Source organism: Macrotis lagotis, chromosome X (genome assembly GCF_037893015.1).
Source record: "Macrotis lagotis isolate mMagLag1 chromosome X, bilby.v1.9.chrom.fasta, whole genome shotgun sequence".
In the NCBI taxonomy this organism is placed as follows: Eukaryota; Metazoa; Chordata; class Mammalia; order Peramelemorphia; family Peramelidae; genus Macrotis; species Macrotis lagotis.
In genome coordinates this window covers 137,572,139-137,592,751 of record NC_133666.1, presented here as the reverse complement: position 1 = coordinate 137,592,751, position 20,613 = coordinate 137,572,139, and the positions used below count along the sequence as shown (strand labels likewise).

Below are 20,613 nucleotides of genomic sequence, written 5' to 3'. Positions count from 1 at the left end.
GGTCTAGATTATCAATGTGGGGGCTATTTATTCTAGGAAATCAATCTATCAATTAATAAGCATATATGAAACATCTACTATGTATCAAGCATTGTGATAGGCACCAGTAATATAGAGAGAAAAATGAAAAAAAATCTGTTTTAAATGATGAAAAAGTCAAGGAGGACCATCCAATTGCACCTGGAAAGGTTTAAGAATCTGCTCATCCAAGAAAGTTAAATAGATCAATGTTGGAAGGGGTGTAGGAAATCTGGGACACTAATACATTGTTGGAGCTGTGAACTCATCCAACCTTTCTGGAGAGAAATTTGGAATTATGCCCAAAGGGCAACAAAAATGTGCATATCCTTTGATCTAGCAATACCACTACTGGATCTATACCCCAAAGAGATTATGAACAAGCGTAAAAACATCACTTGTACAAAAATATTCATAGCAGCCCTGTTTGTGGTGGCAAAGAATTGGAAATTAAGTGAATGTCCCTTCAATTGGGGAAATGGCTTAACAAACTGGTATATGTATGTGATGGAACACTATTGTTCTATTAGAAACCAGGAAGGATGGGAATTCAGGGAAGCCTGGAAAGACTTGCATGAACTGATACTAAGCGAGATTAACAGAACCAGAAAAACATGGTATACCCTAATAGCAACATGGGGGTGATGATCAACTTTGATGGACTTGCTCATTCCATCAGTGCAACAATCAGGGACAGTTTGGGGCTCTCTGCAATGGAGAATACCATCTGTATCCAGAGAAAGAAATGTGGAATTTGAACAAAGACCAAAGACTATTACCTTCAATTTCGGGGGGAAAAAATTATCTCATTATAAAATTTCGCTATTTCTTATACTTTATTTTTCTTCCTTAAGGATATGATTTCTCTCTCATTACATTCAACTTATATCAATGTATACCATGGAAAAAATGTAAAGACTACCTTCTGTGGGGGATTGGGGGAGGGAAGCAAGAATAGGGGGAAAATTGTAAAACTACAAATAAATAAAATCTTTCTTTAAAAAAAATAACATCGGGGCAGCTAGGTGGCGCAGTGTATAAAAAGCACCGGCCCTGGAGTCAGGAGTACCTGGGTTCAAGTCCGGTCTCAAACACTTAATCACCTTGCTGTGTGGCCTTGGATAAGCCACTTAACCCCATTTGCCTTGCAAAAAAAAAAAAAACAACCTAAAAAAAATAACATCAAGGGAAAAAAAGAATCTGCTCATCCCTGAAGATCACTCATTCACAGTCCTTTCCAACTCCTCCTCTGCTCTCGTCCCCCCAAAATAGAGAACAAATCCAATTAAGTCTAAAGAGATACCAAAGTCTAGGGATTTGGTTTTAAACGCGGGGGGGGGGGGGGGGGGGATCAATTCACTTCTTTCTGTTTTGTTTGGGATTTTTTTTCAGTTTGTTAGTCGATCTGAAAATAAATACAAGAGGATGAACAGCAATGAAAGGGTCCGTATCATCACTGGTGGACACCCAGGGAACTTGGCCAGGGCATCACTTGATGTGATGAAGACCTTGTCAGAGAAGCATGAAGGTAAGAAAATATGCCTTTGGAGACACTTTTCCAGATGCCCATGGGGGAAAAAAAGAAACCAGAAATCAGATATCTATGGAAAGTCCCAAAGAACCTAAATTTCCTTGTCTATAGCAGAGAACTTAATGGAGACAAAATAATTACCATATCCTAGATTGAATAATTCCCTCAAGGAAGATGAGTTTTTGGTCTGGTAGTATTGTGAACCAAAGGAATAGTAGTAATTGGATACATTTGCCTAAGGGTGAAAGGAGGTATCATATCCTTGAGGTTGGGGTTAACATCTGTGCAACAACTGGTGATTAGGAAAAATACTTACCTGAGCACCTTCTGACCAAGAGGTAATGGACTCAAAGAGCAGAAAGAGATAGGGGTTTTTTTTGGACCTAGTCAGTATAGGAATTTGTTTTGATTGACTACATATTTTTGTTACAAAGGTTTCTTTTTTTTTCCTTTTTCTCAATTGAGAAGTGAAAGTAGGGGTGATTAGGAATAGGGAGCTATATGGCTAGGGTTGTTGGGGGGGGAAAATAAAAGAAAGGAGGAGGAGCTTTGAAACTATGTGGGAGGTTTCATGCACAGAAGAGAATAGAAAAAAATCACAGACCAATAGGACAACTCTGAAAACTAACGTGTTGACTTGATTATATGCTTTATAAGAAAAACAAGATATATATAGTATAGATTCATGTTCATCTCTCTCTTTCTGTTCTATGTATATGAGAGCATTCATTTTAGTTGTTGCTTATTAAGAACATAACTATTGAAATGGGGGGGATAAAACCCAGAATACTTGGGCAAGGAAAGACAGGGTGGTCTGGAAGCGGAGCAAGCACAAACCAAAAGCCAGATTAAGTTACTAATATTTCTTAAGCATCTACTGTGTGCAAAGTACTTTATAAACATTATTACCTTTTATCCTCCCAACAACCCTGCAAGATAAGTACTATAATAATCCCCAATTTACAGCTGAGGAGACTGAGGACGAGATTAAATGATTTGCCCAGGGTCATGCAGTTAATATGTATCTGAAACCAGTTTTGAAATCAGGTTTCCTTACTCTAGAGCAAGCACTCTATCTACTGAACCACCTAGCTGTTGTGAAGATGAAAAGAACAAGAAAATCTGTTTGCTAGAGCAGGAATTCAAGTCGGAAAGGCAGTTATGGATCAGGAGGCAAGATATGGGGCATATCAGAGAAGTGGACTTTTGTTTAATTCCATTCATATCTCCAAAATTCCATTCCTTTTGGGTGGATGTCCTGTATTCTCTACTCTCACTATGGGCCAGCAAGGCCCTAGGTCAGATTCTCTGTCCCTTCCTGATTCAGCAGAACCAGTAAGAATATAGATATGCTCCTGCTCACAGGAGCAAGACCCCCATTCCCAATATTTGTCTCAGGTTGTGACTTCCCCCATCACACTAAGTTTGTGGCAGTCAGTAGTGCTTGAATACTGGTGCTAATTGGAGTTGTTTGCTGTGAAGTGTTTATTTATTGATTTTTTTTTTCCTCCTACTGAACACCTCTTGCCATTCTTCAGAGTGGTGAAGGGGATATGCACCACACAGATATGGCTGAAGATCAGGGAGGGAGGAAAGAAGGAACTGAGTTTCCAAGCATCATTCCATTTATCTGGTTGAGAGTTGTTTCCTTATCTCAACTATGAAGGGGTCAGACCAAGAGTGGAGGGATGAATGAGACCCAACCACAATGAAGGTCCCACCACTGGTAGGGAGCAGACTAGCCCTTCACTTCCTTCCTCTCTTGCAGATATGGACTCTGAAAATGACCTCAACAAGAGCCTCAATCTGATCCCATATAGCTTGGTCCGTTCCTTCTACTCGGAGCGCCGACGACCTGTCCTCTTCACCCCCTCCATGCTAGCCAAGACCTTGGTGCAAAAGCTGCTGAATTCTGGTGGGGCCATGGAGTTCAACATGTGCAAGCCAGGTGAGTGAATTGGGGTGCTTAGTCCCAGGACTTGGACAATAGGAGAAATCCTCCTAGCTATATCAGTCCTGTGCTGGGTTGCAACCTTGCTCACATATCTGTGGGCCTCCCTTTCCTGTGGAGGTGAATTAGTACAGAAAATGAATGAGGTCAGCATTGTCTACTACTCACTTGACTTGAATAATGACTCACCCTCAGGCAGTGAGTGAGTAGCTATTTTCCAGGCTGGCTAAATAAAAATGATACCTCATTTTTGCCTCGCTTCAAAGTCTTTTCATGTATTTTATCATATTTACTCTTCACAACAACCTTGTGATGTAGGTAGGCAGGTATCATACCCATTTTACAGATCAAAAAACTGAGCTAGAGATTTTGTGATTTGCTCAAGATCAGATCTAAATCTCAAATCCAGGTCATAGATATGTATCTAGGAGGTCAAGTCCACCCCCCTTCATTTTACAGCTGAGGAAACTGAGATTCAAAAAATTAAGAAACTTATATGAGGTCATACAAGTAACTCAAAGGCTGGATTTGAACCCAGAGCCTATGACTCAAAATTCAACTCTGCTTCCATTGCCTGCTAATTCTTTGTCCAATATTCTTCCTACTATGGCATGCTGCCTGAAAGTGGGGCAATGGGAGAGTAAAGCCTGAGAATGCTCCAGATGCCTCATCTTTGTGGAGACCTGGGAAAAATTTTAGGTATTCTTTCTACCCTTATATACAGGTATAAATTATTCATCATTATATCTCCTCCAGTACCTGTTGTGGTAAGCATGAAATAAATGTTTTAATCAATGAAAGAATGAAGTAACTGTAGGAAAGGGACCAGGACAGCCAAGCAAGTGAGCAAACTCCCACCTGTGAGTTATGTTCAATGCTTATAGGTCTACTTGAAGGGGGCCATGTCTCTCGGAATAACTATAATAGCTGCAAGTCACATGAGCTTTCTTTCTGACTAGGGAGATGACTACCTCAAAATGCTTCCTCTGCACCTTGACTAACCATGAATTTCTCAGCCTCTTCCCCTCCCCCAACCCTCCAATCCTGGCCACAACCCCACCACCTGTGACTCACATACATACCACAAGGACGTGTGTAAAGAGAAAAGAGGTTTCATTTCATGTTTCAGGACAGAAGTATTTTCCAGCTGACGTCCTGACCAACATGTGGTTTTCATAAAACCTTATTTTTAAATCCCATTTCACCAAACTGAACTCCACTACTCATTCCTTTCCACCTTAACCTGTCTGATGTTCCCCTAGATTTTTCATGCAAGCTTCTTTGTGCCTCAGGGTTCTCTGTGGGTGCCAGATGTTGGTTCTTCAGGATCTTTATCATAACTTTATCCTTCCGTATTAAGCCATTCTGCCTTAGTGACCAGTAGTGACCTGGAAAACTTGCTCACCATCTGGGTCCATGGCCTTTTGTTGAGCTGTGAACTTTGGATTTCTTGGTAGTTGAACAAGACAGACCACTGGTCACTCTAGTACTTTGGTGAGGATCACCTAGTGCCTCCTTGGTAGGGGATTTGGGGAAAATGAGACTTAAAATTCAAAAGAGCCTTGGAGGTTATCTCACCAACTTCTTCATTTTTTAGAGGTAAGTAACTTGTCCAGGGCCACATAGCCAAATAATAGTATTTAATAATTAGAACTAAATTGTAGGAACCCTGATTCCTAGCTCAGTCTTTTCTACCAATTTTCTATCTTTAGGTACTTATCTTTGGCCTTTCTTTTTATTCTCCAGTGCTTAGCATAACAACTAGCACATAATGAGCACTAAACAAATGCTTTTTGGTTGATGGCTGGTTAAAGAAGAATCTTCTGAGCAAATGAAATGACAATACAAAATAGGAGGTTGAGTGGAAGAAAAGACTCTCCCAGTAGGTAAAATGTTCCATACAGACAGAAATCAGATCTACTGTTCTCTATGTTACACAATCATGGATCCAGGACCACTCTGTTAAGGAAGATTCATTGCTGCTATGTCAGTCAAAAAACAAAATGTTGAGGTCATCTAGTAAAAACCCTCTCCCATTGCCAGCATCCTTTCTGCATTATCATTGTTAGAGCAGACATTTATCTCCTGATGGAACAGCACTATTAACTATGTTCAGAGGACCATGGTTAGGTTTTGTAGGAGCAACAGGGAATTATAAGATAGAATCAAGACCAATATGTGTGTGTGTGTGTGTGTGTGTGTGTGTGTCTGTGTGTCTGTGTGTGTCTGTGTGTGTGTGTGATAAATGGTCTATTTCAGGCTTATACTTACAACTTTTCCAAATTAATAAGTTTCGTAGAAGTTATACCAGCATAGCTTTCAAGAATCTAGGTTCATCTCTTCCCATTTAGCTTTCAAGAATCCAAGGTCATCTTCATGTTGCCATGGAACTAAGAATAGGCTGTAAAGTCAAATATAACAACTGTCTAATGAGTAAGGTAGGCAATAAATAAGAGGTATAGGAATCTAGAGAAGGGAACAGTCATTGTGGACTAAGTAATAGGAAAATTTTTGACAGCAAGGATAGGACATAATCTGAGCCTCTGAAGAATAAGCAGGGCTCTAGGTGTTATGTAACAGTAATGATAGTTACAAAGCGTTCAATGAATTTTAACTGATTTGAAGCTCATAACAACCTTGTGTAGTATGACAGGTGTTAGTATCCCCATTTTACAGATGGGGAAATGAGACTGAGAGAAGTTAAGCAATTTTTGCAGGGTCAACTACCAAGAAATCCAAAGTTCACAGCTCAACAAAGGGCCATGGACCCAGATGGTGAGAAGATGGTGTCTGAGACACAATTTAAACACAGGTTTTCCACATTCCAAGTCCACTGCCTATCCATTATGCCTCACTATAACTAAAACCTTGTCTTCCTTCTCTTCAGATATTGTAACAAAGGAGGAGTTCCTGAGAAAAGAAAGAACAGAAACCATCATCTTCTCCCGAGAAAAGAATCCAAACACCTTTGAATGCATTGTTCCTGCCAATATTGAAGCTGTGGCTGCCAAGGTGATCTAGGGTTGAATTTAGCCATCTGTGTGAGCTGACTATGTATGTGTATCTTTCTTTCTTACAAATCTAATGCTCCATTTGCCATCTTGGTAAAGGCCAGAGTTGGAAAAGTTATTCCTATTTCTTTTCCTCTTCTACTTCCAAGTTCTTACCCTCGTTTTTCCCTTTCTTTTTTATTGTTCCCTTTTCTCCTTTACCTCCAAATAAACTTTCCCATTGTGCCACCCCTTTTCTTCTCCCTTTCTCCAGCTGCTTCATTGCCCTTGTGTACTGGACTCCAGGGTGTTTATTTAGCAGAACCATCTTCTATTTTTAATGGTTTTCGGTGTTTGTGTCCTAGTTTGCATTGTTAGGTATGTGTGTGTCTGGTTGTGATAACAGGGCCAGAGATAGAGAAAGAATGTGTCAGTGAGAGACAGACAAAGTGAGAGAGTTGGTGTCAGGCACGACATTTGCTGAACAAGTGGAAAGTGGAAGATTAGAATGGTCTTTGGCAGGGGATGAGAAAAAGTATATGTATACAATTTAAACAAACACTTTGGTTGTCCTGTTTTCTGGTCCTCAAGTGCCAGTACTTTGTGGAGCCTATCAGTCCTAAGCATGGAGGTTATTCCTTACCCTAGACAAGAAAAGTGCTCAAATTGAGGCTAGTGGCATTACTCTAGGCTATGGGGGACATGAGCACTCAGACTGGTTTTGGCCATCTCAATGAAATGGAACAGTTACATATAGGAAAGTGGTCAGGAATTTTACATTTAATACCCATCTCCTGTCTCCTTTCCATATTCATTTTACAGATGAGGAAACTGAACTCTAGAAATATTAAGTGACCTGCCATAGGTCACACAGGTAGCATTTGGAATTTGGAACCAAAATGTTCTTTTAGCTTAAAAGTAACTTTAATTCAGAAGGCATTTGTTTTTCAGTCATGTCTTATTCTTCTTGACCCCATTTAGGGTCTTCTTGGCAAAGATACTGGAGTGGTTTGACATTTCCTTCTCCAGGTCATTTTACAAATGATGAAACTGAGGCAAACAGGGTTAAGTGTTTTGTCTAGGTTCATACAGCTAATAAGTACCTAAGGCCAGATTTGAGCTCATGAAGATGATTCTTCCCGACAGTGCTCTCTCCACTGCCTTTTCTAGATATACATTTCAAAGACTTGAAAGTCTGCTGTATGTCAAGGATTGACCTGTATGATTCATGGATGTCATAAAAAATGTGATACAACTGAACAATATATCAAGCACTATGTTAGACATTGGAAATACAGATATAAAAATGAGACAACTCTTGTCCTCAAGGAGCTTACATTCTTTTAGAGAGAACATGGAAATAAACAAGTATATCCAAATTATATATGGGATAATAAAGATAATTTCAGGGCCAGGCATAGAGGCTGAGGGATCTAGAAATGCCTCTTGTTAGGAGACAGTTCTTCAACTGAACTTTGGAGGTAACTAGGGATTCTTAAAGGTGGATGCAAGAAGAGAGTTGCATTCCAGATTTGGAAGACTTGGAGATAGCAAATTAAATTTTGAAATCTTGTTTATGTTAAAAATATCAAGAAGGTTGGTTTCACTAGACCAGAGATGTGTAAAGGAATAAGACTGGAGTCATACTGAGAAGATTTTTAAATGGCAATTATAGCAGTTAGTTCCTATTTGATTCTCAAGGCAATATAGGAAGACTAGAATTTAGGCTGGGCTCACTCTTGAAGAGTTAATGTTCTATTAAGGGAAATAACACATAAACAGATAAGAACAAACATGGATTTTTTTGAGACATAAGAGCATTCTAATATTAGTTTCCCCCAGAAAGTAGCATTTGAAATTAACTTTGAAGGAAGCCAGGGAGTCTAAGAGGTACAGGAAAGAAAAATGTATTTCAAGCTTGTCTTTGTGCCCTTAAGGCAAGAAAAGTCACTTCCTGATTAACCAGGAAGTCGAGTAATAATACCCTTTTTGAATTGTTGTGTCCATGTCCTAAAAAGAGACATATACAATAACCCTGAAGGTAGTTTCGAAGAATTGATCAGCCCACTAAAATGTTCACCAACTAGCAGGATTCTCAAGTCCTTTGAACACCAGTGCAGTCATCCCAGGGACATGCTTGATGGCAGTCAGTATCATGTATCCGAAGTACCACCAAGGGCCAACAGTCATTGCCATTTTTTTTTATTAAAGAGCCTACTTATAGCCTAATTTATTTCAGGCCCTGGGCTCCTGATCTAACGTGTGGCTGTGCTCTATAATGTATAGACATCTGAGGAGTATTAAGTGTGTCTCCGGGTGTGTTGGTCTAAATTGGATCTGCACTTTCATTTTTCATCTCTAGCTTCTGGTTTTCACCAGTTCCCCAGCTGCTGAGGTTGACAGCAGCCTTTTCCTGTGGCAGCTTCTCTGTTGGACTTGCCATTCCACACAGGCATATGCATATACCTAGACATACATACCCATGCAAAATAGAGTTTTGTCCTTTAGTCACACAGTGATGGTTTTGTTTCTAGAATAAACATTGTCTGCTGGAGGCTGGAATAAGCTGCACAAAAGATTTGATCAAAGCGAAGATCTACCCCATCGTTCTCTTCATCAGAGTTTCAGAGAAAAATATCAAGAAATTCAGGTAATGTCTCAGGGATTTTTATATTTGTATGTGTCAATCAGCAATCTTGCCCAAAATCTGTGAGGCTTGGAACACTTTGCCATTTGGAACACTTCATGCTCTCCCTTTATGTGGGGCTGGTTTACCAGACCCTAAAGAGATTCCCATTACCCTATCAATGAGGCCATCCTGATTAGTCCTTGCACAGAAATCACCCCAAACCATTTCACTCTTTGCTCCTACACAGCTCCACTCTGGCATCCAACTTGCTGACTCCTGACTTTGCCTTTACCCATAAATCTCCCTCCCTCTACCCAAAATGCCTTCCCTAATTGGCTTACCAAACTTCCTCAATTTACAAAACCCTGCTTCTAGCTTACTTCCTCTACAAAGCCTTTCTAGATCCTCCTCATTGCATGACTGCACATTCTCAGAGCACATATGAATGAACACAGAACACCTCAGCAGTTGAGGGGTTTCATAGAGGGAGAATTGGGTCCAAAACCTGGGCAACTGTCTCACCCTTCCTCAGCTTCAGTTTCTTCATTTAAACGTAAGAATTTATCTAATAACAGCTCTCTCACAAGGTTGCTGTGATCAAGTGATTTAAATATGTAAACCACTTTGTAAATCTTAAAGCATTTTATGTGTTAGCTAGTATTTATCAACAAGCATATATGAAGCTCCTCCTGTGTACTAGACAACTGAGAAAAGTAAAAATTAAATAATCCCTGTTCTCAAAATGTTGATAATCTATCATATGCATATATACATATCTTATACATACAAAATGACAATACATACATATATATATGAAACACAAAATGTATATAAAATAGACACAAGGTAAAGAGTCCATTAATAAGCATTTATTAAGTGCCTAATATATGCCAGGCACTGAAAATAAAAGGATAAAAATAAAACAATTCTTACCCCCAAGGAATTTATACACTATTGGAAAAAAAACAACATATACACACACATATAAATAAAAACCAAATAGCTACTTAAATACAAAATGGAAAAGCAGAATGATAGAGTGAGTAGAAAGCTAATCACAGAATCAGGAAGATCTGCTTTCAAGACTCATCTATGACCTACTGGCTGTTGAACTATGGGCAAATCATTTAACTTCTCCCTGACCTTGGCAACTCTCAAGGGCAGCAGAGTTGCACAGTGGTTAGAATACTGAGCTTGGAGTCAGGAAGATTTTTCCTGAGTTCAAATCTGTTCTCAGATACTTACTAGCTATGTGACCCTGAGCAAGGCACTTCATTCTGTCTCAATGTCCTTATCTGTAAAATGAACTGGAGAAGGAAATGACAATCCACTCCTGTATCTTTGCTAAAAAAAAAACCCAAATGGGGTCACCAAGAGTCTGACAAAAAAGCAACTCTCTAAGACTAAGTTTCAGAGCAGTTGAGCCATCTGTACTAGTGAGAGGTTCCTCACCAGGGAGTTCCATATACTGACAAAAATCACTAAATGAGGGAGGGGAAAAAAAAATATATATATATATATACAAGATAATTTATGGAGTCAAAAAGAGGAACTAGCCACTCAGAAATATTAATGATTATCCTAATTATTAATAACATGAATTCCTAATATATAGTAATGTATTACTAACACAAAATATTAATAACATTAAACCAGCATCATACATGCACATATTCAAGACCCAATAGAATATTAGCTCAAAGGCAGGGACTATTTTATTTTTATCTTTATACCCTCCTCCTCAATGCCTAGTACAATGTCTGGCACAGAGTAAAGACTTCGTAATTGTTTGCTTTGTTTTATTGAATGGTAATATCACTGTTTCCTGAATCTTTGAATTTTCTGATTATTTCTGTTCAGCCTCCTAGTCTTAAACACTTTGTAGCAATACTAATCAATTGAAAACATGAACTGTAGCAATAGCAACAAGTTTAAAACATAATAATAAGAAGAATATTTAACATTTATAGAGTGCTTACTATGTGTCAAACTTTATAATTATTATGACCCGCACAACAACCTTGGGAGAAAGGTCATATTATAGTTGAGGAAATTGAGACAGAGGCTAAGTGACTTGCCTAGGATCATATAACTAATAAGTCTGAGACTAGATTTGAACTCAGGTCTTTTAGATCACAGGCCCAGCACTATCCATTTCACTTCCAAGCATTGTGTGAGCACTAAGGGTATTAAAGACAAAAATGATATGGTCCCTGCCCTCCAGGGGCTTACATTCTATCAGAGGAGAAAACATGTACAATGGAAATATAGGCAAAATAAATATTGAGGAATATTCATTGAAGAAACAGATTTTGGCCTTCAAGTCCTGCCTCTGACACCTTCTATTTTGGGGTATTTTCTTTTAGTTTTGTTTAGATAATCAGGGTGAAGTGACTTGGACAAGTCACATAGCTGGGCAGTATCTGAGGCTGGTTTTGAACTCTGGTCCTACTGACTCCAGGATTGGTGATATCCATTGAGCCACCTAGCTTGGAGGCACATACCCAGACATGCACCTGCACACACACACACATACACACATGATAAAATGTTGAAGAGGAGTGAGGGGAACCATCCAGGCTATTACCATGACCATTGTCCTGGTCCTCTTTCCTGCCAAGGACAAGTTGGAGGAAAAGTATTTCTTTCACTCAGGCACCACTGATTGTATTCTTGGGCCATAGGAAATTGCTGCCCAGGCCAGAGACTGAGGAAGAATTTTTAAGGGTGTGCCGTCAGAAGGAGAAAGAGCTGGAAGCCCTCCCCTGTCTCTATGCATCGGTGGAGGTTGACATGTGGAGCAGCGTGGAGGACCTAATCCGTGTCATCAAGGAGAAGATAGGAGAGGAGCAACGAAAAACCATCTGGATTGATGAAGATCAGCTGTAAAACAGGCCTCGTGCTGAATTGGATTTGTCAGTGATGGGCAGTCCCTCACCAAGCAGAATTTGGGCAGGTAGATGCCCCCAGGGCATTGCCCAGGGCTCCCTGGTGCTTCTTTGCCAGCTCTGTTTTCAGGCTGCAGTTGGAGCAGACACAGATGGGAGGAGTTTCTCGGCTTCTGGGTAATGGGAGCCCCAAGGACTGAACTTCTACCCTGATAAGCAGCCACATCACAGGATCCCACACCTCTTCCAACTCATTCCTGCCCCCCCAAGGACAGCAGCAGCTGTTTTAGCTGTGGGGATGGTAGAAAGTGTGGGAAGGAGTTAGGAGTAATATATTCCACATACTTCCTGGACCCCATCCCAGTCATTTAGAACTCCTAACGTTATCAGAACACAGAAATCTTCAGGGAGATGTGGACTCAGCCAAAGGACACTGAACCCGAGGTCTCTGGGTCCTCTCCCAGACCAGACTAGCAATTGAATGTAATTCACCCAGGACTCTGCTCGTTGCCTGGTCATACTGGGGACCCCTAAAAGTAAGACGACTTCTCTCATCTGTGGTCCTTTCTGAGAAGTACACATGAGGGTAACCTGGCCAGGTTGGAGTGAAAGAGATATTCTGCACTTGTACCGATGTTTATATTTTTTTGCATTAACCCCCCCCCAAGTTTTGTATTCTCCATCATTCCTCCCTTATCCAGTTGGCAGTAACTTTAAGCATCATCTATTTCATCCCCCTCACCCCTTCCCTGTATTATGGTTAATTCTGAATCCTTAAGCAAACATTTCAGAAAGAGCTCCAAAAATCTCTGTAAATTACAAGATGAATAGATCTTCTGAGTACTAGAGAAAATGCAGGTAGTCTCTCTATAATGTTATTTGCATGAGACTTATAGGACCATGGGGTCATGGACTGAGTTGGCAGGAATCTTAGAGGTCCTTTAATCCACACCCCACCTTGTTTTAGAGAAGAGGTAATTGAAATTTAGAAAGAGACAATGACTGGTCAGGGTTATACAAGTAATCAGTGACAGAGCTGAGATTCGGACCACCCGTCCTCTGATCCCTTGGCTCTTTCCCCCTGGCATGCTGATTCTCCATCAGAGTCTAACTATAGAATCCTAGTATCATAGACTGAGAGATAGGCGAGACCCTAGAAATCATAAAACTTGGTCTTTAACCCAGTTTCACTGTTTTCTACCCCCTGCACGTTACCCCTCTGACCCTCTCTGGGGACTCCTTTGCAAACCACCAGTAGCAGGTTCAAAGCTCTGGTTTGTCTTTGTTTCATCCTTTTGAGAGAATCTGTCCAGATTTCCTTTCTCCCATAACCAAAAAATCCAGAGAATTGTGACAGAATTCCATGATTAGATGTGGTTTTAATTGAGCTCAACTAAACGTTTGGCTTTATTTTATAGACCTGGATCATAGGATCATAGATTTAGAGTAGGGGACTTAGAAGCAATCTAGTCCAAACCCCAAGTTTTATTAAGGTTCAGAGCTGTTAAGCATTTACCAGAGACACACAGGGAAAAGAAAAGCAGCAATTAAGCACCTTCTATATACTGGGCACTGTGTTAAGCACTTTACAAGCATCATCTCATTTGATCCTCATGACAACCCTGGAAGGTAGGGTTATTATCTATATTTAGATTATTATCTACATTTTACAAAAGAGGATACTGAGGCAAACACAGATTAACTGCCTTGTCCAGATTCCCACAGCTAATAAACATTCAGGGTTGAATTTGAATCCAAGTCTTCTGACTCCAGAATTCTATCTAGCTGCCTGCAGAACCCTAGGTACTCCTCACTCCAAGAGCAGCCCTCTACTCATTATATCATGTCACCTTTCAGTGTGTGTAGCCTTTTGAGAAGCAGATGACAATCAACTCAAGTGACTCCAATCACCCATTTACTCCCTCATCCCCAACTATAGCTCCCTGGTCATAAAATCCCCAATAGAAGAAACTAGGAAGAACATAAGAAAGGGAAAATGGAAGGGAAAGGGAGGGAGCCAGGAACATTTGGAGCATTTTGCACCTACTAAGAAGTGGAAGAGCAGGATTAAGGAGAAAAGAACCTGCTAAATCCTCCACCTGCTGGGAAGTGTTTGGGGCTATTGTTAGATTGTCTAGCCTGCTTGCTTTTAAAATCCCTCTAGATTACTCTCACCCTATTTGTTCTCAATAAAAGGAACAGTTTCTACTTGAGATATTTATTCTTGGTAGTGTAAAGTCCATTTTGTCCTTGAAACTTCCTTGTCCTGCTTTTATTTCCCTCATGCTGGCTACACCTAGTCCTGCAGACAGAACTTTGATGACTGGCAAAAGTTTTCTTTTCTGGGGAATGATGGACTTCAAAGAAACAAGATAGAACAGTGAGCATGTGCTGTTGAAATTCAAAAGGACTCACTTTCCCATAATGCTCTGGGATGGGGTACAAATATTCCTAGGAAAGAATGATTTTCCCATAATGCCAGGGTACCCAAGTATAGGCATTGGTATTTATAAATGGAAGAAAGAAAACTAGTCAAGCATGAAATGTTGGCAGGGCACTGTGGCATTCATCGGGGGCTTTGGCAGCCTCCAAGAGAACCTAAGCCAAGTTGAGTGTGGGAGCTGTGGTCTTCTGGCCATGCCAGACAGATGCATGAACACACAGAACCAAGGCTTGGGCAGAGCTGCTTTCTCCCAAGTCCCAACAATTCTCACACTCCTGGGATTTCCCCTATTGTTGCTGTGATTCTCTTTATGCTGAGATGAATGTGTTCCTCCCTTAGAAAGGAAAAGGACCTATCCTTCTGCTAAAGGGGTGCTCAGAACAAAACTCCAATTCTGTCTTTATATTCTTTGAAAAGAGAGGGGTAGCATGTAATAGGATATCCAAACTCTGAACCTGATTCAACTGAACAAATGAATGAAAAAAGCACTTATGAGGTTGGTCACCTAATGTTATGCACTGAGTACTGACTAAGTTCTGGGAATACTAAAAGAAGTATTTTTTTTCATTAAAAGAGATAATCAGTGGTCTCAAGAAACTTACATTCTAACAAAGAAAAGACAATACATATAGGGCAATGGCAATCTGAAAAGTATTTCATTCTAGGAGGTGGGAAATGGAGGTAAGGGGAAAGATACGTGGTGGCAGACAGATTGTGAGATGGCTTGGTTGACTGGCTAGACTGGAAATGAAACTAAAACATGGTCTGTGGTCTAGAGTTAGCCAGTAGATATAGTGAGCTAAGTGAGATAGCTTGTATAAACCCAATCACCAATCACCCTAGGGAAGAAACTCTAAAAATAAATAATTTAACTTGTCCAGGTCCTGGGGCAGGGAGTCCAGAAGAGGCTAATGGGGAGGGTCAAGTCTTAGGAGTTGTATGAAGGATATTGGATCAGGTGGTGTCAGGTCAGGAATAGCAGGCTGAGCATGAGATGGCGTCAGTGGATGATTGGATGGGAGGGGAAGCTTCCAAGAGTAGAAGGATCCAGAGACAACTATGGTATGATGAAGGATTGGCCTCAGAGTCAGAAAAACCTAGATTTATGTTCAGCCTCTACACAGGCAGACTATGGGACCTTGGACTAATCACTTAACTCCCTCTAAAACTGAATTTCAGAGCAGGGAAAAACCTGCCTTGGAAGAGAATATTTGCTCTCTGGTCTTTCCCTACACCAATGAAATAACAGATGCAATTTTTTTTTTAAGTGAATAGGGATGAGGGGCTAGGTGGTGCAGTGGACAGAGCATTGGCCCTGGAGTCAGGAGTACCTGAGTTCTAATCTGACCTCAAACACTTAATAATTACCCAGCTGTGTGGCCTTGGGCAAGCCACTTAACCCCATTTGTCTTGCAAAAACCTAAAAAATTAAAATAAAATAAAATAAAGTGAATAGGGACAACTAGGTGGCACAGTGGAAAGAGCACAGATCCTGGAGTCAGGAGGATCTGAGTGCAAATTCAATCTCAGACTCTTTTTTTTTAAGGTTTTTGCAAGTCAATGGGGTGAATTGGCTTGCCCAAGGCCACACAAGCGCCCAATCAATTTGGTCTGAGGCTAAATTTGAACTCAGGTCCTCCTGACTCCAGGGTCGGTGTTCTATCCACTGCAGCACCTAGCCACCCCTAACCTCAAACTCTTAATAATTACCTAGCTGTTCGACCTTGAGCAAGTCAGTTAATCCCATTGCCTTGACAAAAAAAAATGACTAGGTGTCTAGGATCCCTATTAGATATGTAAGTTCTGCTAATTGATTGTTCTTTATATGCAGTCCCAGATATTGGGGGGTAAATTGTAACTTCTGAATGTTTGACCTTGGGGTAAGACTTCATGGTCCATGTTTCTCAGTCATAAACCCCCAAACTCAAAAAGAGAATAAAGGAGAATTGCCCTACTATCTACTGATCTCTGAGACAGATCTCTTTAGGCCCTTTCTGTGCCAACATTCTATTATTTGAAGACCTCAGAAATTAAAATAATAGAAATCAGAGAAATAAATAAGTAGCATTTATTTTGCTATTTATTTTGAAAAAGACTCTTCCTCTTCATCCCATCTTCTTTTCAGGTCCATTTCAGACCCAGTGGATTTCTTAGAGGCCCATATCATGTAGAAGAAGCCACACATACAAAGAAAATTTCTTCTAAACCAAAATGTCCTTCCAGAGTAAATTGAAGATGCCTCCTGTTGCTGGAACTGCCCCTGGAAACAAATTTGATGTTTTGGAGAGAAAAAGGCCATGTTTCTCAAGGTCCTCCTGTGCTTATTTAAGGCCAAATAAACTGCTAAATGTGGGGAGTTGAAGGCTGGAAGGACTTCAACTTCTATCTTGTTAAAAGCTGAAGTTAAACAGTAAATTTTCTCCAAGCTGAGGCATTGTGTCTGTACTTAGAAACAGTGTTTCCCTGTAAAGCACTTAGCAAAGAGGAGACAGACGTGCTTGGAAAAAACATTGGCGTAAAAGGCTTGCTGATTTATTTTGATTTTTACTTATTTCATTTCAGAATCCTCTATCCCATTGTGTTCAGTAGAGCCAAACACATGCATGCCTTCTATGTAAATCTCATTTGGTAGGAAAGGGGCCTGGGGACAGAAATAGGTTTAACTTTGGGAATGATAGGGGAAGGTGGTTTGTGTATTTTAAAGTAATTTAAAGCCCACTCAGGCTTCCTGAGATGCAGTGTATTATTTGTGCTAATAAGATGAAGTAGAGGAAAAGATGTGGAGCAGAGAAGGGATAGGGGTGTTTGAGATGAAGCATTCCATTTGGGTTTGCTCCATCCAGGAGGTGATGTTAAGGTTAGCAGGAGACAGCTCTGAACCCTGAGGAATTAGATTATGGAGGAATTTCAAAGAAGACTCATGACATGGTCTTACTAGCCCTCTGCCCCCATTGTGGGGGCTGCTGGCAAACCAGTAATGGTCATCACGTAAGCAGGTTTGAAAGGGATGTGGAGAGGTGGAAGGGGATGGAATGGGGTGGGATGTGGGCAGCCCTGTAAAGTTGGTTGGAAATCAGTTCCAGTTTTCACCAAAAGATTCTATTCCCATAGTCATTTATATTAAACCACTTCCAAATAACCCAGGGATGTCAGGGATGCCCTAGGGAGCCAAGAAGCTGTTCCAGACAGACTAGTTGGAAGATTGGAGGGTATGCCCTACCTAGATTGCCATAAGGCTTAGGATGACAGGAGAGAGGCTGTACCAGCAGGGAAGTTATGTTCACCTTCAAATGGCATTTCTTCAGAGACTCAGCGAGCAAGTATCATCACTCAGGGACTACTGCTGTACTATCCTAAAATTTTGCCAAGTTGAGATTTTCAGGGAAGCAGTACCAGGGTCTACTTCACAGGAAATTTCTTTCAAGCTAAGTTTGCTTTCCTGGATATTAAAATTTAGGAGGAGGAGGAGGCAGTCACTAGCCAGTCACAAATATAGGGAGTATATAATGAAGGATACTCTTCAACATTCCTACTTATGTAAATGTACAGTTTTTTTAAATTTTTTGTTTTAAGTATAATTATTAAGTTCTTAATTTTTAGGGATATAGTTTGTTTTCATATCACCATCATTTCAGAATATATCCTTCTCCCACCTAACCAGTGAATTATACTTTGTGACAGAATTAAAAATAAAGAGAAGGGGAAAGCAGTTAAAAAAACAGTCAATCCAGTATATGCAATATTCCATACCCATAGTCTCCTACCTCTGCAAGGAAGGAAAGGAAATGCATGCTTTCCCCCTCAGCTAACAAATATTTTTTTAAGAATCTACTCTGTGCTAGCACTAGAGAAACTGTACACAAAAATGAATGAAACACAACCTTTGTCCCCAAGAACAATGGAGGAAACAATGTTAAGGTATATAAGTATATACAAAAATATACAAAATAATTTGAGGGAGAAGAGCAATAACAGCTGAGAGTATTAGCAAAAGTATCAGGTAGATGGTAACTTTCCCTGATACATCAGTATGTCTGCTAGGATGAGACACATTGAGTGTTTTATAGAGCATAGTAAAAGCTTAAAATTTCTGGTGGACAATAACACAGAGAGGGCACAATTTTTAAACCTTGCCTGGGGCACTCAAATACCTTGTCTAGTCTGGTGGATGTGTCCAGGACACTGCAGGTACTCCATTCAGCATCACCACAGTGAAGTCTGTATCCACGTGATCCACCCAATGGAGACAGCCATTCTTCCAATTAGGACTTTTTTTCTCAGTAGAAACTGAGCAGACAAGAAGAAAAGAACTTAAGGTCACTTTGAATTTTGGTGTTCTGCAGTTAAACAATCCCCAAACCTAGCTGTCCATCTCATTTTTTTTTCATTTCCCATCCAATTCTAATTCTATGAATCACTATTTGAATACTCAATATACCTTAATTTGTGAGATTCTAACCCTACTTTCCTCTCCCATTAGCTCATTTTCATTTTGTTATTTTGTCCCTAGGAAAGATATAATGGGACTGTCTTAGGGATTGTAAACCCTAGATTTTATTTTTTTTCAGCAGACTAATAAAGGTCATGGATCATATGTAGAGCATATATTTAGAACTAGGAACCTGGGAGGTCATCCAATGCAGTTCCCTCATTTTACTAAATAACAACAACAACAACAATAATAATAACGATAATAACAACAGCAATAATAATAACACATACATAGTGCTTTAATGTTTGCAAAGAGTTTTACAAATATTAGCCCATTTTATTCCCACATCAACCTTGGAAGACAGCTACTATCATTGCCCCATTTTATATACGAAGAAATAGGTTTATTGAAGTGAAGTCATTCACCCCTAAGTCCTATAGTTCATAAGTATGTGAGATGGGATTTGAACTTAGGTCTTCTGACTCCAGGCTAAGCATGCCGCTCACTCCACCATCCAATCAAATGGTTCAATTAGTTGATTCAGGTTTGTTCCACCTCTAGGCTACATTCCTGCTCCATAGCCCTGAAGATAAAGCAGTAAGCTAGTGAAAATTTAAACACACACACACACACACACACACACACAAATACAAACTGCCAAGAAGAGAAATATATTATGTCTTCATGTAGAATTCCAGAGACTGAATTTTGCTTTTGTCACTGTCTTGCTGTGAAGTCATGAAGCAAGTCATATAATTTCAGCAGAGGCAACTCTACATTTGATGTGAGACTTCCTAACAATCAAAGATATTCCAAAGTACAAGTGGCTATGATGGAGATAGTCAGCTCTCTCTCATTGCTGTTCTTTGACCAAAAGCTGAATGATTATATTATAGAGGGCATTTTGTCCAGAGATGGGTTGGACTCAGTGGCCACTGAGATCTCCTACAATTCTGAAATTCTATCATTCTCTATTTTCCTTCTCCAGTAGTTTCTCTGCTCCAATCAAAGGAATTAACATTAACTTGTTTGTTCCTGTCTTCATTTTTTCCCAAGACTAGTCCTCTCTGAAATGGCCTCCCTTTTAGTCTGTCAGTATCCATTAGTTTCAGACAGGAGACTCCCCTGAGAACTGATGCTTCTCACCCATGGGATGATGGAAGGAGGCTCAGGTGTTGTCAAGAAAATATCTGTCTCTCATTTTGGAACATATTTATCACCACCAAAATCTCTAGTGTTTTCTATGCTTTAGACCTCTGACAGTTCTGCACACTTGCCTAGCGCAGGAAACTTGCCTGGTGGGCACAGAGGAAACCAGCCCAGGAACAGAGTGGAAAGTCACAGGAGCACCTAAACCCTGTAACCTCATCGTTCTGCAGTGGTACATCAAAGATCCTCCTGCGCTCCACTCTCTCTTCCCAAAAATTACAAGTTTCTATACAAGCAAGGATAATCTTAAAACACCAGGATTGAACTTCAGCTTCTGGTTGTTTCTGTGCAAATTGGTACATGCCAATGGTTGCTTCTTTGTTATCTTCTCCTCCCTAACACCTTTATTGATCTACTTTCCCTGCTGTGTGCTAACACACATGCTTAACATTCTTGACTATCATTTCTTCCATAACTTTCATTCAAGATGATAAAAAGGTAAACCAGTGAGACAAACAGGAATCACTTATTAGGTTATCAGGTAGACACAGCCTCTGATAATCCCAGTTCCCTGGAAGTAAC

At 40.2% G+C, this 20,613-nt stretch overlaps 1 protein-coding gene across 5 annotated transcripts in view; it reads left to right on the top strand.

Annotated features, from left to right (window-relative positions):
- CARD11 (caspase recruitment domain family member 11) overlaps positions 1–17,478 on the top strand; it is a 137,229-nt gene extending 119,751 nt beyond the window's left edge. For all 5 annotated transcript variants that reach the window (XM_074203924.1, XM_074203926.1, XM_074203928.1 and 2 more), the window contains 5 exons: positions 1,411–1,546; positions 3,318–3,497; positions 6,388–6,512; positions 9,025–9,140; positions 11,804–17,478. In XM_074203924.1, coding sequence (XP_074060025.1) covers positions 1,411–1,546; positions 3,318–3,497; positions 6,388–6,512; positions 9,025–9,140; positions 11,804–12,008 — 762 coding nt within the window. In that variant the 3' untranslated portion in view covers positions 12,009–17,478. The remainder of the gene's footprint in view (positions 1–1,410; positions 1,547–3,317; positions 3,498–6,387; positions 6,513–9,024; positions 9,141–11,803) is intronic.
- The last annotated feature ends 3,135 nt before the right edge of the window (positions 17,479–20,613 follow it).